The sequence below is a fragment of the Anguilla anguilla genome, chromosome 9, assembly GCF_013347855.1.
Source record: "Anguilla anguilla isolate fAngAng1 chromosome 9, fAngAng1.pri, whole genome shotgun sequence".
Taxonomy (NCBI): Eukaryota; Metazoa; Chordata; class Actinopteri; order Anguilliformes; family Anguillidae; genus Anguilla; species Anguilla anguilla.
The window spans coordinates 9,677,396-9,695,348 of record NC_049209.1 but is presented as its reverse complement, the minus strand read 5'-3'; the positions used below and the strand labels follow the sequence as shown (position 1 = coordinate 9,695,348).

General features: G+C 40.2%; 1 protein-coding gene across 1 annotated transcript; it reads right to left on the bottom strand.

Moving 5' to 3' along the window:
• Positions 1 to 758: 758 nt before the first annotated feature.
• On the bottom strand, positions 759 to 12,954 carry LOC118235382 (fibroblast growth factor 16-like). The gene is made up of 3 exons (XM_035432630.1): positions 12,135 to 12,954; positions 7,448 to 7,551; positions 759 to 4,029 (listed from the first exon to the last, which is right to left on the bottom strand). Exons 1-3 carry the CDS (start codon positions 12,403 to 12,405, stop codon positions 3,790 to 3,792), a joined length of 615 nt encoding a protein of 204 aa, XP_035288521.1. The 5' UTR covers positions 12,406 to 12,954; the 3' UTR covers positions 759 to 3,789.
• Positions 12,955 to 17,953: the final 4,999 nt, after the last annotated feature.

The window sequence follows — 17,953 nt, the reverse complement described above, 5'->3', positions numbered from 1 at the left end:
ACAATCATAACATGACACACCACTCAAGCCAACATACTGTACACATATCCTACTGCTAACCACTATGGGGAAACAGTAGCTCTTGTGTCTTTGATTTTTTATTTATTTTTTGATGTTATGTTTTTTATTTGTTCAACGAAAACTTCAGAAAGCAGAAGGTGGTGCATTCCAATATTATTGTTTCTTTAAGTGCTTTGTCATTTTCCAATGTCTCACCCCAGCATCTGAAGTCCAAGATTCTTGGAATGAAGAATTTCAACCAGTGCCATTTTCTTTCTTTATGTGAACACAGTCCAGGATTGCTTCCTTTCTTCTCTTTTATTTATCCCATATTTAATTTATTATTTGAATCATTGGTTGTCAACCACATCAGTGAAGATCATGTTTCAACCCACAATAATCATCTCTAGTGCTGACGGATCAAACAGGGTACTTTCACAAAGAAGTGTCTGAGCGTGTCTGAGTTCCTGTTCAAAAAAGGATCATCCTACATTTGGAAATATTATTTTCAGAACACTGAACCCAACAGAACTTCTTATCCAGAGTAGCCACATTGTGGAGCTATGACCAGTAAGAGCTCAATTAACATTGCAGATTTGCAGACAACCTTGCATAGCTAAGAATGCTAAAGGCACTTGAACTCTGGCTTTACCTGGTATTTTAATCCCTGGAGTTTTCCATTTCTGCCACATTTATACCAGATGGGGAACCCAGGAATTTATAACCAGCGTAATCCAGGGTTGTGTGATTTACATCACTTTTTTTTTTTTTGGTTATTTTGTGTTTTGCCATTAAATATGGACATTAAATGTTTGATTACACTATGATTTCAAGCGTGTGGACTGTTAGGACCTCTGTCATAAGTCTTGTGTTTAAATTAGTCTCTGTTGCGTGTGTGTCTTGTTCTTCCTGTTCTTCATCATATTGGCTGGGACACTATTTTGTTATTTTGCTTTATTATTTTTCCTTTTTTATTTTGAAGGTGACTCTGGGTGGAAGTTGAAATTTCCGTTGGAGGTACACTATTACGATTCTTGGTCTCAGCCATAGACATGCATATTTAACAAGACGGGCAAGCACACCTTCATCTAACCTAAGCTTGTGAAGTCGTGAACGTAAGCCTGTACTGCGCATGTTGAGGGCAAAACATTGGAGTTTTCAGTAAAGTGAATGGGGAATATGAAACTTTTGAAGGCACAATAAAATGTCCTTGATGGTATTTTGAAATGTTACGTTTCATATGAAAATCAGATTGCAAAGATATGTAAAATGTAATAAAATATGCACATTTTAATAAATATTTTCCAAAGACTTCTGGACCAATAAACCATTGTTTCACAAAGTGCTGCACATAATGAAATTTATAATCACAAAAAAAGGACCGACGAGGTTTACTTTGGTAGTTAAATCACCTTGGTTTTCCACACTGAATTCAGTGGGCAGTAAGCTCTTTTGCTCTCAAGCATGCGCAGTAGAGGCCGTTTCCCGTTACTTCCTAGGCTTCACCATCTGGCCCCTCCTACCCTCTCTGGTTCTTATGTAGACCCTACGGTCTCAGCCCGCAGACTAAGGGCCATATTTACTAAGCTAATGCTGAATATTGCCATCAGTGCCACAAACTTCTGCATTGCTGCATGTTTTCAATTTAGCGGGGTATATACCAAGACTGGTTACGTAAATGAGTATAGCCGCACAAAGTTCATTTAAATGTACTGCTAGTATTAAAGATGCACCTTGCGCAGGGCAGGAAAGCAGCATTGTTGTATCTCTGGTCGGGTTTAGGAAAGGTGTCAGGATCCATGGATGCAATGGATCGGTGCTGTCACCTTTAAATGTTTAAACACGTCTCGCTAGTAAAAAAAACTTCAGAACACAGTTTTAATATTTAAAGCTGTTTAATTCTGTACCGAATAGCCAACCATCTCCAGAGTCACTGTGTCTCAACTTTTCTAACAGACAATTGTTCCTAATGATTAAGAAGTTGTGTGTTTTAAAATATTTCATAAGATTCTCTCCTTTCGCAAATGTATGGGAGAGTCCCCATAAATGTAACGCTTGATAAATGTAACACGGTCAATAACTTAATGTACAATCTGGCTACCATAGTCATTTCAGGTTTGTATATGTGCAATTCAGTGATCTACCACCTCCCAGATTAAGAAATATCATAACCACCTACTGCACATGTAGTGTCCTTTTAGGGAAACCTTAAGCATTGTAATAAAGAAATGAATTTTACTCATCAACGTGTTTCACTTTAAGTTAGTTCAGTGTTTAATGTTAAATGTGTTCAGCTAATTTGCTTGCTGTGTTGACACAGCCTCAACTTTTGGATGCTCCAAGTGATTCATGGAAAAGAAACGGCTACCTCGTCCACGACACGGTAAGTTACGAAGTTGTCTTTTTTCGTGAATAATCTGGAAATGTATTTTCTTGATTAATATTAGTATGTGCAGACAAAACCTGCGTACAGACATTATTGGGCATTTTCATTTCATCCGACTTCAATAGTTATGAATGTAACTGAAAAGGCTAATGTCTAGACTGCTGACATATCAATTCTGTTTTAAATATTTTCTGAATAAATTAGCAAAATCCAAGAACTGTTACATTTATGGTGACTCTAACCTATTCTAACACACTGATGATGCCATGTTGATCTTGTGCTGAAAAGAAGTTAACACCTGCTTTTTGCAGATGTTAAAAAAACAGATGCAAATCACCAGTAGCAGGTCATATGCATAAATTTACATTCTCTCCTCCCATATTTTTACAGAGTTAATTCATATGCATTAACCCAAACACGCAAATTTTAGGTATTCCACAATTTTAGATATCTCGTTTTACCAGCATATACCTCCTAATTGACTCGTTAGCATCTTCAAAAGCCCAGCAAATCCTTAGTAAATATGTCCCTAAGTGTCCCGAAACTCAGTTGCCCTGAACCTGGCATGCCTTCAAAGGCTAGCCATGTTAGTTGGTTTTGGATAGGCAGATAGGGACCGGAGTTGCTCGTCAGTCTGCAGTTATCATTCCCATTACCCATTCCCCACTCACTTCCCTTATCCTATTTCCTGTTACAGTCTGACCCTAGAGCGGGTCATAACATGGACGAACCACTGTTTGGCCAGTCTTTTCTGGATTTATTCGCTTTTTTTTTTTTTTCAAACCTCCTTGAAATTGGACAGAATGTAATTTATGGCTGACTGAGCAAATGAATCCCAGGTTACACTTTCACACTCGAGAAGACCTGGGAAATTACCAGGATGAACCCACCTCTGAACACTGGTTCCCAGGCCTGTGTAAAAGGTGGATAAGATTGGGTATCCCAAGGTTCTATTAGCCATCCTTCCTTTCTTTAATGACTCCATGTCATAGATGGGTAGGTTGCACATAGGAGTGTAAAGTCTGATGGAATTAGGCCCGCATTTATGCTTACAGGTAGTCTGCCTTGTACCACAATAGATTTGTCAGCTCCTGTTCTGGCATTTTCTCTTATGTGGACTCCATGACTGAAAACTGATCCTTGATGAATCACTGAAGATTTCAAAAGTACCAGCAAGGGAGGAAGCAGATATATCCAGGAACACACACGCAATGTTTGTGGTGATAGCCTCGAAGGAGTGTGTATTCCATTTGGGCCGGAAAGCAGACATAAACGCACCTGGAGAGGGGGGTGGGGTGGGGGTTATGAGAAATCGCCTTCAGACTCTTTACAGCATTCCCAGGCCATACAGGCCAAAAGCAATGCCCCAGTTTCCCCGGTAACAGTCCAAGGCAATGCCCTGGTTACTGAAACAGGTCTCTGTATCCCTGTGGGATCTTCTCAATCTCCACAGGCCTGGGCAGGAAGTGAGTCAACTTCTGTTGTTTTTTAGTCCTGCTACCCTCGCGGGGAGAACCGTCCTTGTTTAGGGCCACATAGTAGAACCTCCCTGTGTCCGAGTGCTTGTACAGCGTGGAGGCATAGGTGTTGTACCAGTTCTCTTCAAACTGCTCCCGGAACACACACTCTGCGGTCAACTTCTTCTGTGAGAGGGGAAAAAGACAAAAGACATGTATGTTTATAGTTCATAGTTCATAGTTATAAAGGGCAATCAGTGTGAGCGATGATAACATTGGTTTGCCTCAAACTGCTGTCTTTGGTGTCTGAATGAAATTTTTCAAAGAGGCAGAGATGACATGGATCTCTGCTTGCCAGAAAGAAGAGCTGAAAATAAGGGGGAAATTTGGACATGCTGACAAGGATCAGTAAAGGTTCTGGAATTTTGAGGATGCTGGAACTCTAGAGTTCATTTGTGCCATGTGAATGTGTTTTTTTTTTTCTTTTCTTTTTTAAGAACAGATGATCCTATAATGGAGCGGCACGATGGTGTAGTGGGTAGCACTGTCGCCTCTCAGGAAGATGGTCCTGGGTTTGAACCCCCGCCTGGGCCCTTCTGTGTTCTACCCCTGTCCACGTGGGTTTCCTCCGGGTACTCCGGTTTCCTCCCAAAATCCAAAGACATGCAGGTAGGCTAATTGGAGACTCTAAGGTATGAGTATGTGAGTGAATGGTGTGTGTGCCCTGCAATGGCGACCTGTCCAGGGTGTATTCCTGCCTTTTGCCCAATGCACGCTGGGATAGGCTCCAGCACCCCCCCCCCCCACAACCCTGACCATGATTAGCGGGTATAGATGACGATGGATGGATGGATGGATGATCCTGTAATGGCTCTCATTTTGTCTGAATCTTTTGGACATCCGATTACACCCACTTCTTTGGCTGCCGTGTGGTCTGGGTGCAGGACTTCAGACCGGATGGTTGTGTGTCTGAAGCCAGGTTATGGCCATGCTATAAGTGTCCTTGAGCAAACTACGTATGTCACCAGTACAAACCCAGCTGCAGAAATGAGCTTCAGAATTAAGCATACAGCCTAAATGCATTGTTTTTGTATGTGCTTGTAGTATTAATGGTGAAAAGTCACAATGCAATGTTAATGAATCCTCTACGTTTTCTGTACCTGACAAAAATAAGTAAAAATAGATGTGCTTCTATCAAGCATACAGACAAGTGTGAGACGGGCAGGGGTAGGGGTGTACAACTTACAGTTTACACTAGTGCTGCTGATGAGTGGGAAGTATTTTCACTAACTGGAAGGTCCTTGGGGGAATGTCGCTATGAAAGGGTTGAGCAAGTACATCCAGCTTTCAAGTGATACAAGAAATCACTACTCAACTGTGCTAATCTTTCCTTTGGTTCCCTAGTGATGCAGTAACCAACCACAGCAAACACAAACATGAGACCCATCGCCCCTGAGTGTCTCTGCATGTGCCCCCTCCTATGTGTGCCCCTTCATCTCTCAGCCTGTACCCCTCAGTGTATCAGCCTGTACCCCTCAGTGTTTCAGCTTGTACCCCTCAGTGTCTCAGCGTGTACCCCTCAGTGTCTCAGTGTGTACCCCTCAGTTTTTCAGCATGTACCCCTCAGTGTTTCAGCTTGTACCCCTCAGTGTCTCAGCGTGTACCCCTCAGTGTCTCAGTGTGTACCCCTCAGTTTTTCAGCCTGTACCCCACAGTGTTTCAGTGTGTACCCCTCAGTGTCTCAGCCTGTACCCCACAGTGTATCAGCCTGTACCCCTCATTGTCTCAGCATGTACCCCTCAGTGTCTCAGCCTGTACCCCTCAGTGTCTCAGCGTGTACCCCTCGGTGTCTCAGTGTGTACCCCTCAGTGTCTCAGCATGTACCCCTGTGCCTGCCCCTGTTTTTCCCAAGTATCATATAAGATCCAGTTATACAGCAAGTTTAAGACCCCAGTAAAGACAAAGGATGGAATTTGGTATGCCACTACACAAGGCTATTTTTTGCCTGCGTTTTTGCTTTTGACCTAAGATAGAACACTCAATATTTAACTCTGTGTCCCCTTATCATGTTGATGCTAAAGATTTGTTGACTGGATATTTTAATTGGGAGTAATTTTGAGTGGTCACCTTGTATACCAGTTCATTTTGAGGTTTGCTTTAAAAAAGAGGTTTATTATTTTTGAAATGGCTTAGTCAGAAGTGGTGACAGGTGATGCAGAGGATCAGGCAAAGGGAACATATCCTGTAAGCTCATAAAACTATTTCCTGTCTTGGCAAGGCATGTCCCACATGAAAGGTTTTTTAAAGACTAATATTTTTTGTCTTTCATGCTTCTTTTGATCTCTGTCACCATCAGAATGACATCAAACTGCATATGCAGTATTACTAAAGTAACGAAAGACTTGGTAGTGGACCGTTTCATATGCTTGCTTGAAATGCTTGTAACTGAAATGCACAGGAAATTTAATTCCATTTATATATAAAATACAAAAAATCACAATTAAAAAAAAATCTCATTTCTTCTCTGTCTAAAAATGGTACAGTCCCAGCATTTGTCAAATTTGGTAATACAAACATTTTTTTTTGCACATAGTTCTCTATTTAAATTTGTTTTCATTAATAATACTTCCTGGTCTATGAGAGCTTTAACAGGTACTGTACTTTACCATTTTAGAAGTGTGCATTCAAATGTGTCATTTTTATCATATAAAATAATGTTTCCTTTTGCTGGGACATGAAAATCCAAACATGATGTTTGGAATTGGTCATTGTCTCCCTAAAACACTCGTTAGGTTATTCAGCATTTTGTGAGGCAGAGTCAAGATGTGCCAGGAAGCAAATGAGTATTGTTAACTTGCTACCCAGTTAAGGATTTGTGCATTTCTTTAGGTACACATTTAAAATAGCACTGCTCTACACTGTAGTCTTTTGAACATTCTTTTTATAGCTGATAGGTAGAATGTGTTTGTACAAATTATACAGATGTGGTGGAAGACATCACTCAGAGCTCAAACACCTCTTGATATGTGTGTAGTTTGAGGGAGCAAATTCAAAATATTCTTCCTTGCACTGAGAAAATATGTAAATATTATCAGGAAAGCGCGGAAGCCAAATGAGGAGGCCATGAATCTCAGCATCGAGAGGTTAAAAATGTCTCATAAATACAGTTTGGGGAAACAAAATGAGGTAAAATCAGATAAAATGAGGTTTACTTTGTGATGAACTAAATATTTAACGTTGGGATGCGGTAGCCATTTGTCAGGACCCCCAGGTTAGTAAATTTCCTGAGGGAATAAGAAGCTGGAAGCTGTGCAATTCCATGGTTGCTTACAGTTTGTTTCCTGAGTCTGTGCTGTGGGGTCTTACAAGGGGGGGTCGGCAACAGTAGCGACCAGGTTGTTGGATTTGGGCAAATGTGATGATGGGCACAGATTTTGTGGCAGGACATGGATGTGTTTTTTGTGACCCATACACGCACTGAACATGTTGACTTGAACAAGTGACATCAACGTGGTTTCCGAGCTGTGTTCACCACATGCAGACGCCCGACAGCATCCCCATTTACTTGCATTGAGAGGGCATGCACAGGGCTCATTTAACTTACCGACCCATAGAGCTCTCCCTTCTCGTTCATCCCCAGATAGAGTCCAGCATCCACTCCCCTGATGCTGACCAACCCCACAGCCAGGCTGATGAATTCCAAAATCCCTGAGGAACACAGAACAGAAGTAAGACTCATATTCTGCTGTCCCCTAACAGGAAACACTTAATGGAGAAAACTGCTCACAGTCCTTTTTCTGCCATTTCCGAGGCAGATGTGCGCAGAATGTAAACGTGCACCATGCTCCAAGATGTGATTCCTAAACATTCTGCTTCTAAGAAGGTGAGGCATATACACTGAGCTCCATAATGTTTGGGACAAAGTCATATTTTTCTTGATCTGACTCTGTATTCCACAATTCTAGATTTGCAATCAAACAATTGTGGTCAAAGTGCAGATTCTCAGCTTTTATTAAAGGGTATTTTTTAAAATACATTTTGGTTTCAACACATAGAAAATACATCACTTTTTATACAAAGCCCCCCATTTCAGGGCATCGTAATGTATGGGACAACTGGCTTCACGTTTTTCTGAAAGGTCAGGTGTGTTCGATTGTTTCCTTAGTGCAAGTATAAGAGAGCTTTCAGCATCTAGTCTTGATTCCTGGCTTTTGATTGCCTTTGTCTGTTATTGCCATTTGTCTACATGAGGCCAAAGTTGTGCCAACAAAAGTCAAGGAAGCCGTTATGAGGCAAAGAAATAAGAAAAAAACAGTCAGAGACATAGGCCAAACCTTAGGCTTACCAAAATCAACCGTTTGGAACATCACTGAGAAGAAAGAGTGCACTGGTGAGCTCAGTAATCACGAAGGGCTGGGTAGGCTAAAGAAGACCTCTGATGATGACCAAAGAATTCTACCAAACATCTGTCCAACAGATCAGAAACACTTTTCTGGAGGCAGGCATGGATGTGTCAGTGACTACTGTCTGCAGAAGACTTCAGCAGGCTACACTGCAAGATGCAAACCACTAGTTAGCCACAACAATATGATGGCTAGGTTACAGTTCGTTAAGAAGTACCTAAAAGAGCCTTCAGAGTTCTGGGGAAAAGTCTTTTGGACCAGGATTCACATGTATCAGAGTGATGGCAAAAGCAAAGTGTGGAGGCCAAAAGGAACTTCCCCAGATCCAAAGCACCCACCCCCCACCCCATCTGTGAAACATGGTGGCAGGGATATTATAATTTGGGCATAAATGGCTGATACAGGTACTGGCTCACTTGTCTTCGCTGATCATACAACTGCTGATAGCATGATAGAATTAATTCTGATGCGTACAGAAGCATCTTATCAGCTGGAGTTCAAGCAAATGCCTCCGAAATCATTGGATGGTGCTTCATCCTACAGCAAGACACTGATCCCAAACATACTGCTGAAGAAACAAAGGACTTTTTGAAAGCCAAAAACTGGAAAATGTGTGACTGGCTAAGGCATTTCATTTGCTGTACAGAAAATTTAAGGAAACTTGCACCCAAAACAAGCAGGAGCTGAAAATGGCTGCAGTACAGGCCTGGAAGAGCATTACCATAGAAGATACTCAGTCACTGGTGATGTCTATCGGTCACCAAGCAGTCATTGCATGCAAAGAATATGCGGCAAAGTACTCAACATGACTACATTTATTTACATAACGTTAATATATCCAAAACATTATAGTGCCCTGAAATGGGGGGACTATGTATAAAACGTGCTGTAATTCTTACTTGGTAAAACCAGTGTATGAAAATACCCTTACAGTAAATAAAAGCTGAAAATGTGCACTTTAACCCCATGTGAAATGTCTGATTACAAATAAAAAATTGTGTACAGGGCCAAATGAAGAATAAATGTGTGTTTGTCCCAAACATGGAGCTCTCTGTATGTTCAATTCATTAATCAGTTCATAATAATAAACATGAAATGCACTAAAGCCAAAGCATGTTAAATACTAACTATTCATTTCCATAATCAATTTGACATGTACAATGTTAATAATTATTTATTCTCACTGAGCTGGTAAATCAACAGGACTGCCTTCACCAGTAAGTTAGCAGGGGGGACTGTTTTAGTGGAGCTTTCCAACAGACTTAATTGCGCAATGGTCTATGCCAGTGCAAAAACAAGCCTCAAGCATGGGTATCTGTCTCATTACTGTTAGACAGCAGTACCATGGGCCCAAGTCTATTTCCACTCTCAGAAAGCACTCCTGTCCATAATGGAAATTACTTATATAATTATTTTTCTTGCCATCTTCCCACTGGGTGTCAGACATAATTTCCTGTTCAACGATTTGGTTGAAGTGCATGTGCAAATTCTAAAAGCAATCAATATTCCATTGAACATTATGAATCTGAAATCTAAACTAAGAAATGACCTTACTTTTTACACTTGTGTTTGGTAACTCTTAAAGAAACATCACATGCTTAACGTTTTCGGCAGTGCTCTCCATTCTTGTTTTTCTTGAATACACTCTTGAATATACATACAAACCATATTGAATGATTAGTAAAGGCACCATATAATATGTGATTTATTGTTGCAAGGTAACTGGACATTAACGCTTGTCAAGCAAACTTTATGATCGGCAGTGGATTGGCTCTTTCAGTTGTGCGATCGGAAAGTAAAAAATAAATAGATAAAAAATATGTAATGTATGAGCAAATGAACTGAAGTAGGCCTAGTAGCCTGTCTTTGTTTGCGATGCGCAGTGTTTCCCAGCTGTTTCTGCTTGCTACCAAGGCACAGGTTAGAGAATACTGAGCTGCGTGTGTGCGCGGTTGTCATTTTTTCTACAGTCTTTAGGGGAACCTCGTCGATACCACAGCTGGCGGCGCGAGTCTTACGCGCTCCTCTAAACATCGCTAGCTCTGAAATACCTATTATCGACCGTGCAAGGGGGGACGTGTATCGACCACCTCAAACGCTAACGTATTTATTCCATATTTATTCTTGAGGACTGAACGCTGTTACCTGTTAAAATGAAAGTCCTGTAAAAATACACATTAACTGTCCAAATGAAAAAAATGAATTCCATAAATATATATTCCGTTATATTAATAAAGCCTCGTTTACAATAGCTATTAACTTTTAGACTCGCAACAGTTGAACTGTATTCTGTTCAATATTAAATAATGAAACCCATGAAACACAATTGAAATGGAAATAGGCATACTGTATATGGTCTGGCAGGTTGGGCTGTGCTGTACAATAAATGCTATTACAGATCAGAACATTTTTATCAGAGCGTTTTACCGCTGACTGTTCTTTCATTCTGAAATATGTTATCAATGTTCTTGAGAAGAAAATTTAGAAGCCGTTGTCAAGATTTTAAGTGAGTGGAATTTCCTTGCAGTCTAAAAGGATAAATTCAATTTCAGAGAGAGGTGTGCTATGAACTACAGTCTGATAGGACAGTGGTGAACATAAATTTCAGAGACATGCGCTGTGAAGTGAATTGTAATGGTGATTTTTGGGGATGTGTCTTTTGAAGTCCTGAAAGAGGGTGGATTTAGTGGGTGTATTTTTGATTGTAGAACTTAATATTAATTATGTATAGATCCACAATGAATTAAGCACATACTGCATTGACGAACCTTCATTGGTTATTACGAAGCAAGATATACGAGTAGCCTACATAACGTATACATGTTTTAATAGTGAAGAAAATAACTTCAGTGAGAATTCAAGTACAGAATCTGGAATTTGGTGTTTTCCCATAACTACCACAAATGATGGTTGAAAGATCTGACTGTGCTGGCATGCTTATAACCTAAAATGAGTTTTATAATTGCTGTTATTAAAAGACATGTCCTCTCTGCACTGACATGAGCATTGCAAACGTGCTTTGGTGATGACAAGCTCTCTCCACAAGGACCACCCAGTCATGCAAACGCACTGGTTCCAAGCAAGAAAGAATTTCGCTTCTATGATTTGCACAATCGTCATGCTTTCATTGAGTTATTTCACGTTCATAAGTGCAGCTTCATCTGGTCGATTACTGTGGGAAAGCAAAGCGCGAATGGCTTTTCAGAGTTGTGACCTAATTTGTTTATCGGTCTAATTCAGTTCGTTCCTAAACACAGTTGAATTTGTCGTCTAATTGGTAGTGCACGGGCACGACTCGGTGCAACCCTTTGAAAACTTTATAAAGCAAAACAACCAGACCTGTGCTGATCCTTTGTTTCCAATTGAGGCAAGACATCTGCGTTAATTGTTAATCTAGTGGACTGGTTTGCTGGAAAGGCGAATGAGGTGGCGTGATTATTCAGTAAATAAGGAGAAACCAGTACTGAGGTATGTAGCTTTAAAGTGGAATATGAAAGTTAACCCACAGCGATAAAAGCGCAAATATTAAGTTTTGCGTCATCACTGGATGCGTCCAGATATATCCTCCCAGATATATTCGCCAGCATACACTGCCCAATAAAACACTGCTTTCAATCTACTATGATATGGTACATTTTACTCTAGTGGAGTAAATTTGATTTTACAATGTGCTTGAATTCAAATGATGTCAGATGTTCTAATTTATTGAAGTTCAGTAAACTAAGAATATGTGATGTAAATCGTGATAATTATGATGCTCAGCTCCCTAGTGCATGCAACAAAGGGTTGAAATATGTAGGCTAACAGTAACCGTCATTTATATTCGGCTTTTGATACAAATAATTTGTTTGTAGCTTTGGACACCGTTGACGCCCCCACCACTCTCACCGAATCTGCTATGGTCTTGCCTGGTCCCTTGTACAGTGGCATTGGGAAATATCTCCAGATGGAAACCCGTCCGGCAGTACAGCTGTCGCCGCCGTAGAATACCCTTCAGGTGGCCAAAATCTGTCAGCGACCCTCGCTGCAACCTCCCTTCAATCTGCCCCAGTCTTTCATTCAAACCCACAGGCGGTTCAGGCAAAGGAATACTCCCGAGTGCTGGAAACACTTGTAAATCCAAATCGAATGTCCCAAGAAAGCCCCCGACCTCGGCCATCGCGCACTGTTGGGGAAACCTGCTGTCCAATTATAGTTAATTCGACTCAGAAACTGGAGTTGGCTGAGAAACATATACAACAATCCCAGTCACATCTGGAGCGCAGCAATTCTGTTTGTTAAAATGACCGGACGTCAGATAGCCTACTATTTTTCTCTTCATCACTTTGGCATTATGTATGTATGAGATTGTAAAATTGGTTTACATAGTCTTCAGACATTCACATTATGGATTTTAGAATAGGCTATGAACCAGGACTGGGTCTGTTTGCTTACTTTCACTTCAGATTTAGTAAAGGATTTTGTCACTGATGCTCGTGAAGTCACTCGTACTCTTTTTGCTAGTTTTGACTTATTAGCACTGAGTAGCATTTTAATAATACAATCGCACATTTAATTTGGCCGCTGAAGCGTTCGCCTACTAGCCTACTGGCTGCGGCTTTTTGACTGTTAGGAGTACTACAATGCGCAAGCAACGCTATTAAACAAATTATCTGCTGTGGAATACACGTGTAACATGTAAAAACCATACTCGGCCAGCATCAGCCATCTCATTCTCTATAATAAGCTATAAAAAGTGCATCTGTTAAACCAAAGAAAATGTGTAGAAGCTGACGAAGCATTTTATTCCTTTTTGTTGTGATATCCGCGATGTTAATCGACCACATCCACGTCAAGTTTAACTCTCCCTACCGAAGTTGCAATTCGCTTTCTGGTTCCTCCTTAATTAAACGAAAAGCACAGTCAAAATCCACGGATATTATGAGATTTTCGCTATTAATGGACACTGGAGATCCTCGGTTTTGAAGTTTAAATAAACTTTGTTTCTCCACCTACTTGTTGAAAGAGGCAGGTGCTTCCTCGCCTTCTCCCTCGGCGGTTGTGCTGTTGGGTTTAAACAGCTGTTAGATACATGAACTTGGGAGATAGAAAAAACGTTAAGAAATAAAGTAATGACGTATGAAAGCTGACCAGTACTCAACACCCAAATGACGCCTGGAGGAGAGGTTTTTCGTGGATATGTAATTTGTTTTTTGTTTTCCATGTACAAAAATGCCGCGTTATTCCAGATTTTCTTAATAAAATTGTATTCACAATTAAGACTTTTTAAAATTACATTGTAGAAGAAATTATTCAATTGCTAAACTTTATTTGACCCACAAGCATACAGTACATGAATGGGGCAAACATAAGTCTGGATAGGTTTGTAAGATTCAATATTTATTTAATAAACCTGAGAAACTTTGTGTATTTATTTATATACCCCATATACACCCCCCCCCCCCCCTCCCCTTCCCCCCTTCTGTAGTTTGAATTATTATTGTATGTTTCTTTGTAATGTGAATTACAAATGTGAATGTTATATGCTGCTAGGAAAATGTCCCCATGGGGATAATAAAGTATTCTATCTATGTGTATGTATATATTTACAGTATCTACTTCACAATCAGTATTTATTTTAAGTTGAAAATATACAAGAATTTGTACATTTTGTAAAATTAACTTGACAACCGAGTATAAACATGTCCTTTCGAGAGTTTTCATCAGCTGTTTAAAATATTCATTTAAATGATGTCTTCTTCCATGAGCCAAAGTTTGAATGACCACATTTTCTTCAGATGAAACATTAAAAAACACAGGTCCAAGTTACTTGAAATAATTTATGAACCACTGGGTAGCATTGCTTTGGAATACAGCTGGTTTTATTTGTGTGATCTAAGATAGCAATATTGTTTCTCATAGCTTGGCCTAATTTTTTATATCAATGGTTTTAGTGGCAGGCCTAGATTCTGCAAGTTTGAATTGCTGACTTTTAGACATATTCTTTTTTGCACATTGTGTAAATGTACAAATTACAATATTACAAGCCCTTTTTACATCTCTGCTGTTCAATCAGCTGTTTTATGATTTGCTATGGACATTTTAAAAACCTAATGAAAAGCAATGCCTTTAATTATAAATGATATATGTCTTTTGTCATTTAATGGGGATTTCTTTTCGTTTTATGTTCAATGTTAAACAAGCCTGAGCTTGCAGACATGGCAGGTAATGCTGAATGGCTGCTTGGTGTTTCCTCCCCCTGTTAGTCACAATAGAAAGACATGACTTAATTACTTAATACATCAAGGACCAAATTAAAGACATCCTCTGCATGTTTCAGTAACTAAATCTGTTATTGTATTTCTCCAAAAAAAAAAAAAAAATTTTGCAGAAAACCCCCTTTCTGCATGCTGTTTTTTTATTTGACATGCAGACCCTTACTTTATAAAACATATTATTACTGCATGCAAGGGTATCCCTGCTATAAAGAATTATGTTGGGGTCTGTAGCCGGAGTATAAATCAATTATCAATGCAGGGATACACTGCTCCCTAGTGGACATTATCAACCCTATACACAAGCAGGGTGGCAGCTAAAGCTCATGCCAATTAGCTTACCTGCTACCCAAGGCTGTGGTTCAAGACACAAGAGGACCTTTTCTTGAGAAACTTCTGGCAAAAAGTAAGAAATAATTGCCGTTTGTATCAAACAAGTAAGTCATTACACTTTCCTATATGCATTCATTCATGTCTACGTAATTACCTGTCTAATGTGGGGCGACATAGCTCAGGAGGTAAGACCGATTGGCTGGCAGTCGGAGGGTTGCCGGTTCAAACCCTGCCCTGGGCGTGTCGAAGTGTCCTTGAGCAAGGCACCTAACCCCTAACTGCTCTGGCGAATGAGAGGCATCAATTGTAAAGCGCTTTGGATAAAAGCGCTATATAAATGCAGTCCATTTACCATAATGTATCTTACCTGTTGGGAATGTTATAAGCAGAAAATTATGACGGCAGGCTTATCAATTTCATTAAAGTGACAATGGTCAAATTGACCACTGTGGCGTTGCTGCTGTTAACTACTTTTTAACTAGGCTACTGTAGCTAAACCTGAAATTTTAAAGATGAAAAAGGCAACAACAGAAGAAAGGACACAGATAAGTTTTAAGAGCACTAAACTTCTTTAAGCACAATGTTTCCATAATTTGTGCCAGTACTATATACAGATGAGTGTTATATTAAAACACTAGCCAATTGAGCAGTATAAAAATGCTGAGCAGGCCCAGTTGACCTCGATTTTGTATCAAGATGTCAAGAGGAAAAGTTCTATGTGACTTTTAAAGAGGGTTCATTTTTGGGGCATGGATGGCAGGAGCTTCAGTCACAAAGACTGCTCAACTGGCTAGTGTTTTAATGCACTAGCCAACTGATGGAGCGTGTAGATAATGACCATGCACAGCACAAACTTACCAATATTTTTTTCCCTAGCAGATATATAGGACTTGGTGGTCTTTGGTTCATTATTTTGTTTGTAGAACATAGCCTTTGTTACATGAAGATAGGGATTTAGGAATTGTTCATAATATACTGATAATAGATAAATCACATAGTTCCTTTTGTGTGTGATCGTGCAGTATTTCACAAAGTTGCATAGTTGCTTGCTGGCTGATTATTTCAGGTAAGCACCATTCGTGTGATCATCATAATGTTGCATATTTTGGAAAACCTGCTCTTTCATATCACAGTTTGTTGCTTCCTGGAAACACAACTCAGTACTAAGAATGGCCACTCAATTTCCATTAAGAAAGTTACAGATCAGGTGGCATAGTGACCAAGGGAGAGAGGTCTTCAGTGAGATTCACACAGTCTCAGAGACCTCACCATAGGACAAGCCCCAACACCCACCCAGTGAGTGAGCTTTACACTCAGAGGAAATTCCTCAGCCAAGGGAATGATATCACCTGTTCTTGTTTTACCTTCTGTCATGCCTTGTGCAAACTGAGCTCTTCCGTGAGAAATTTGCAGCTTGGAATTCTGCACTTTTTTACTCTTTTGCAGAGACATGACACCGGATCCCTCTGCTTAACGCCGGTGGTCCCCAAAATGCTCAGCTACATGATGTGCATATAATGCCATTAGCAGGTTTACGTGACTTACATGACTAAACACTAGAAAAATAGTTTGAATTCTCTTCAAAATAAAATGTCCATTCATCCATTATCTATACCCACTTATCCTGGTCAGGGTCACAGGGGGGTGGGGGGGTGGTGCTGGAGCCAAATCCACCATACATTGAGCAATAGACAATGGTTTGTCATCCAGCTTTAGATATCTCTTAGGCAAGCCGAGATGCATGCTGAGACCAGTGTATCAGAGTGGGGAGGGGGAAGTAATAATTGTGTGTCATCACCGTAGCAATGATAAGACAGGTCATGGAAGGATATGACTGAACCAAGAGATTTACTACACAGAAAGAAATGGAGATGAGAGAGGATTGACCCCCCCCCCCCCCTTCCCCGGGTACACCTGTTCTGAAGTCTCAAAGTCTCTTATGTAGGTGACTTGGGCCACAGATCCCAAAGGTAGTCAGGAGAGACAGTGGGTGTTGGTCAACTGTGTGAAATGCTGTGGAGGTAAAGGAGAATCAGAATGGAGGAGAGAGAAGCTGTCTTTTAAGAGTGGTGGTCCTCACTGACAGCATGGAGGGCAGTCTGTTGAATGCTCAGCCCTGAAGCCAGACTGATGACAGTCTAGCAGGGCATTTTGCTAGAGAAATGAAGAGTTAGTTTAAAACAACATGTTCAATGGTTTTGGGGAACAAGAATACTAATATTAAGGGATACTAATGCTCATTGTATCGTGACCACTGCAGATTTTTCTACATTTCTGTGTAGCAACAGTTCTGTATTACAATGAAAATGATATTTGGTCTTGGTATGCAGAGTACTGTCTTCCATTTATTTTGTGCAATTAGACAAATCAAGACAGCCAGACATGAGCCAAACACTCTTCAGCACCTGCAGGAAAGGAGAGTCATCAGGAACAGGAAGGGCCATGCCCATTTGATGGGTGTGAAATCATTGTCCCAGCTTGAATCTGTTCCTTTGGGATACCTGCCTTGTTGACCCTACAAAGCAAACAATGGTCTCTGACTAATGACTGGGAAACTAAACTCTGCCAGAGAAAGCTTTTTGCGAGAGTCACTCATTAGTGTGTTTCAAGGACAAAACATAAGAGAGTACAGTTTTCCAATGTAACTTTTAATAATTCCCCATATATGACATAAAACAGGACAGATTTTAAATGTGACATGTGGCATCTCCAAACAGGATGAAAATACCAGATTGAATAGTTTATCTCACTTCATATTTATGGTCTTGTAAATGCTATACACCATCTCAATAACATAACTGTACTGCTGTACTTTCATGGTCAGAGCAATGTAGATAGTAGAGTAGTAGATAGTAGAGTAAATCCTATTAGTGTGTAGATGGAGAAGGATTCACCTTATCACAGGGGTAGGTAGCCCTGCTCCTGGAGTGCCCCAGAAATAGTCCATGTCTTTACTCCATCCACACTAATACATAACTGGATTAATTTTAAATAATCATGTATAATTAATGCAAGTCAACCTGTACTGGAGGTAATCAGTGTTTCACCATTCAGAATATTCAGCCTCAGACTTTTAGTCTTCCATTAAACTCTTGTGACCAAGCTCAGATTGAACAAAAA

Coding starts and splice junctions, on each gene's coding strand:
- LOC118235382 (XM_035432630.1), bottom strand. CDS start 12,405: ATGGCCGAGGTCGGGGGCTTTCTTGGGACATTCGATTTGGATTTACAA. Junction 7,552..12,134: donor GCAAGACCATAGCAGATTCG/GTGAGAGTGGTG, acceptor TGTGTTCCTCAG/GGATTTTGGAATTCATCAGC. Junction 4,030..7,447: donor AGGGAGAGCTCTATGGGTCG/GTAAGTTAAATG, acceptor CCCCTCTCACAG/AAGAAGTTGACCGCAGAGTG.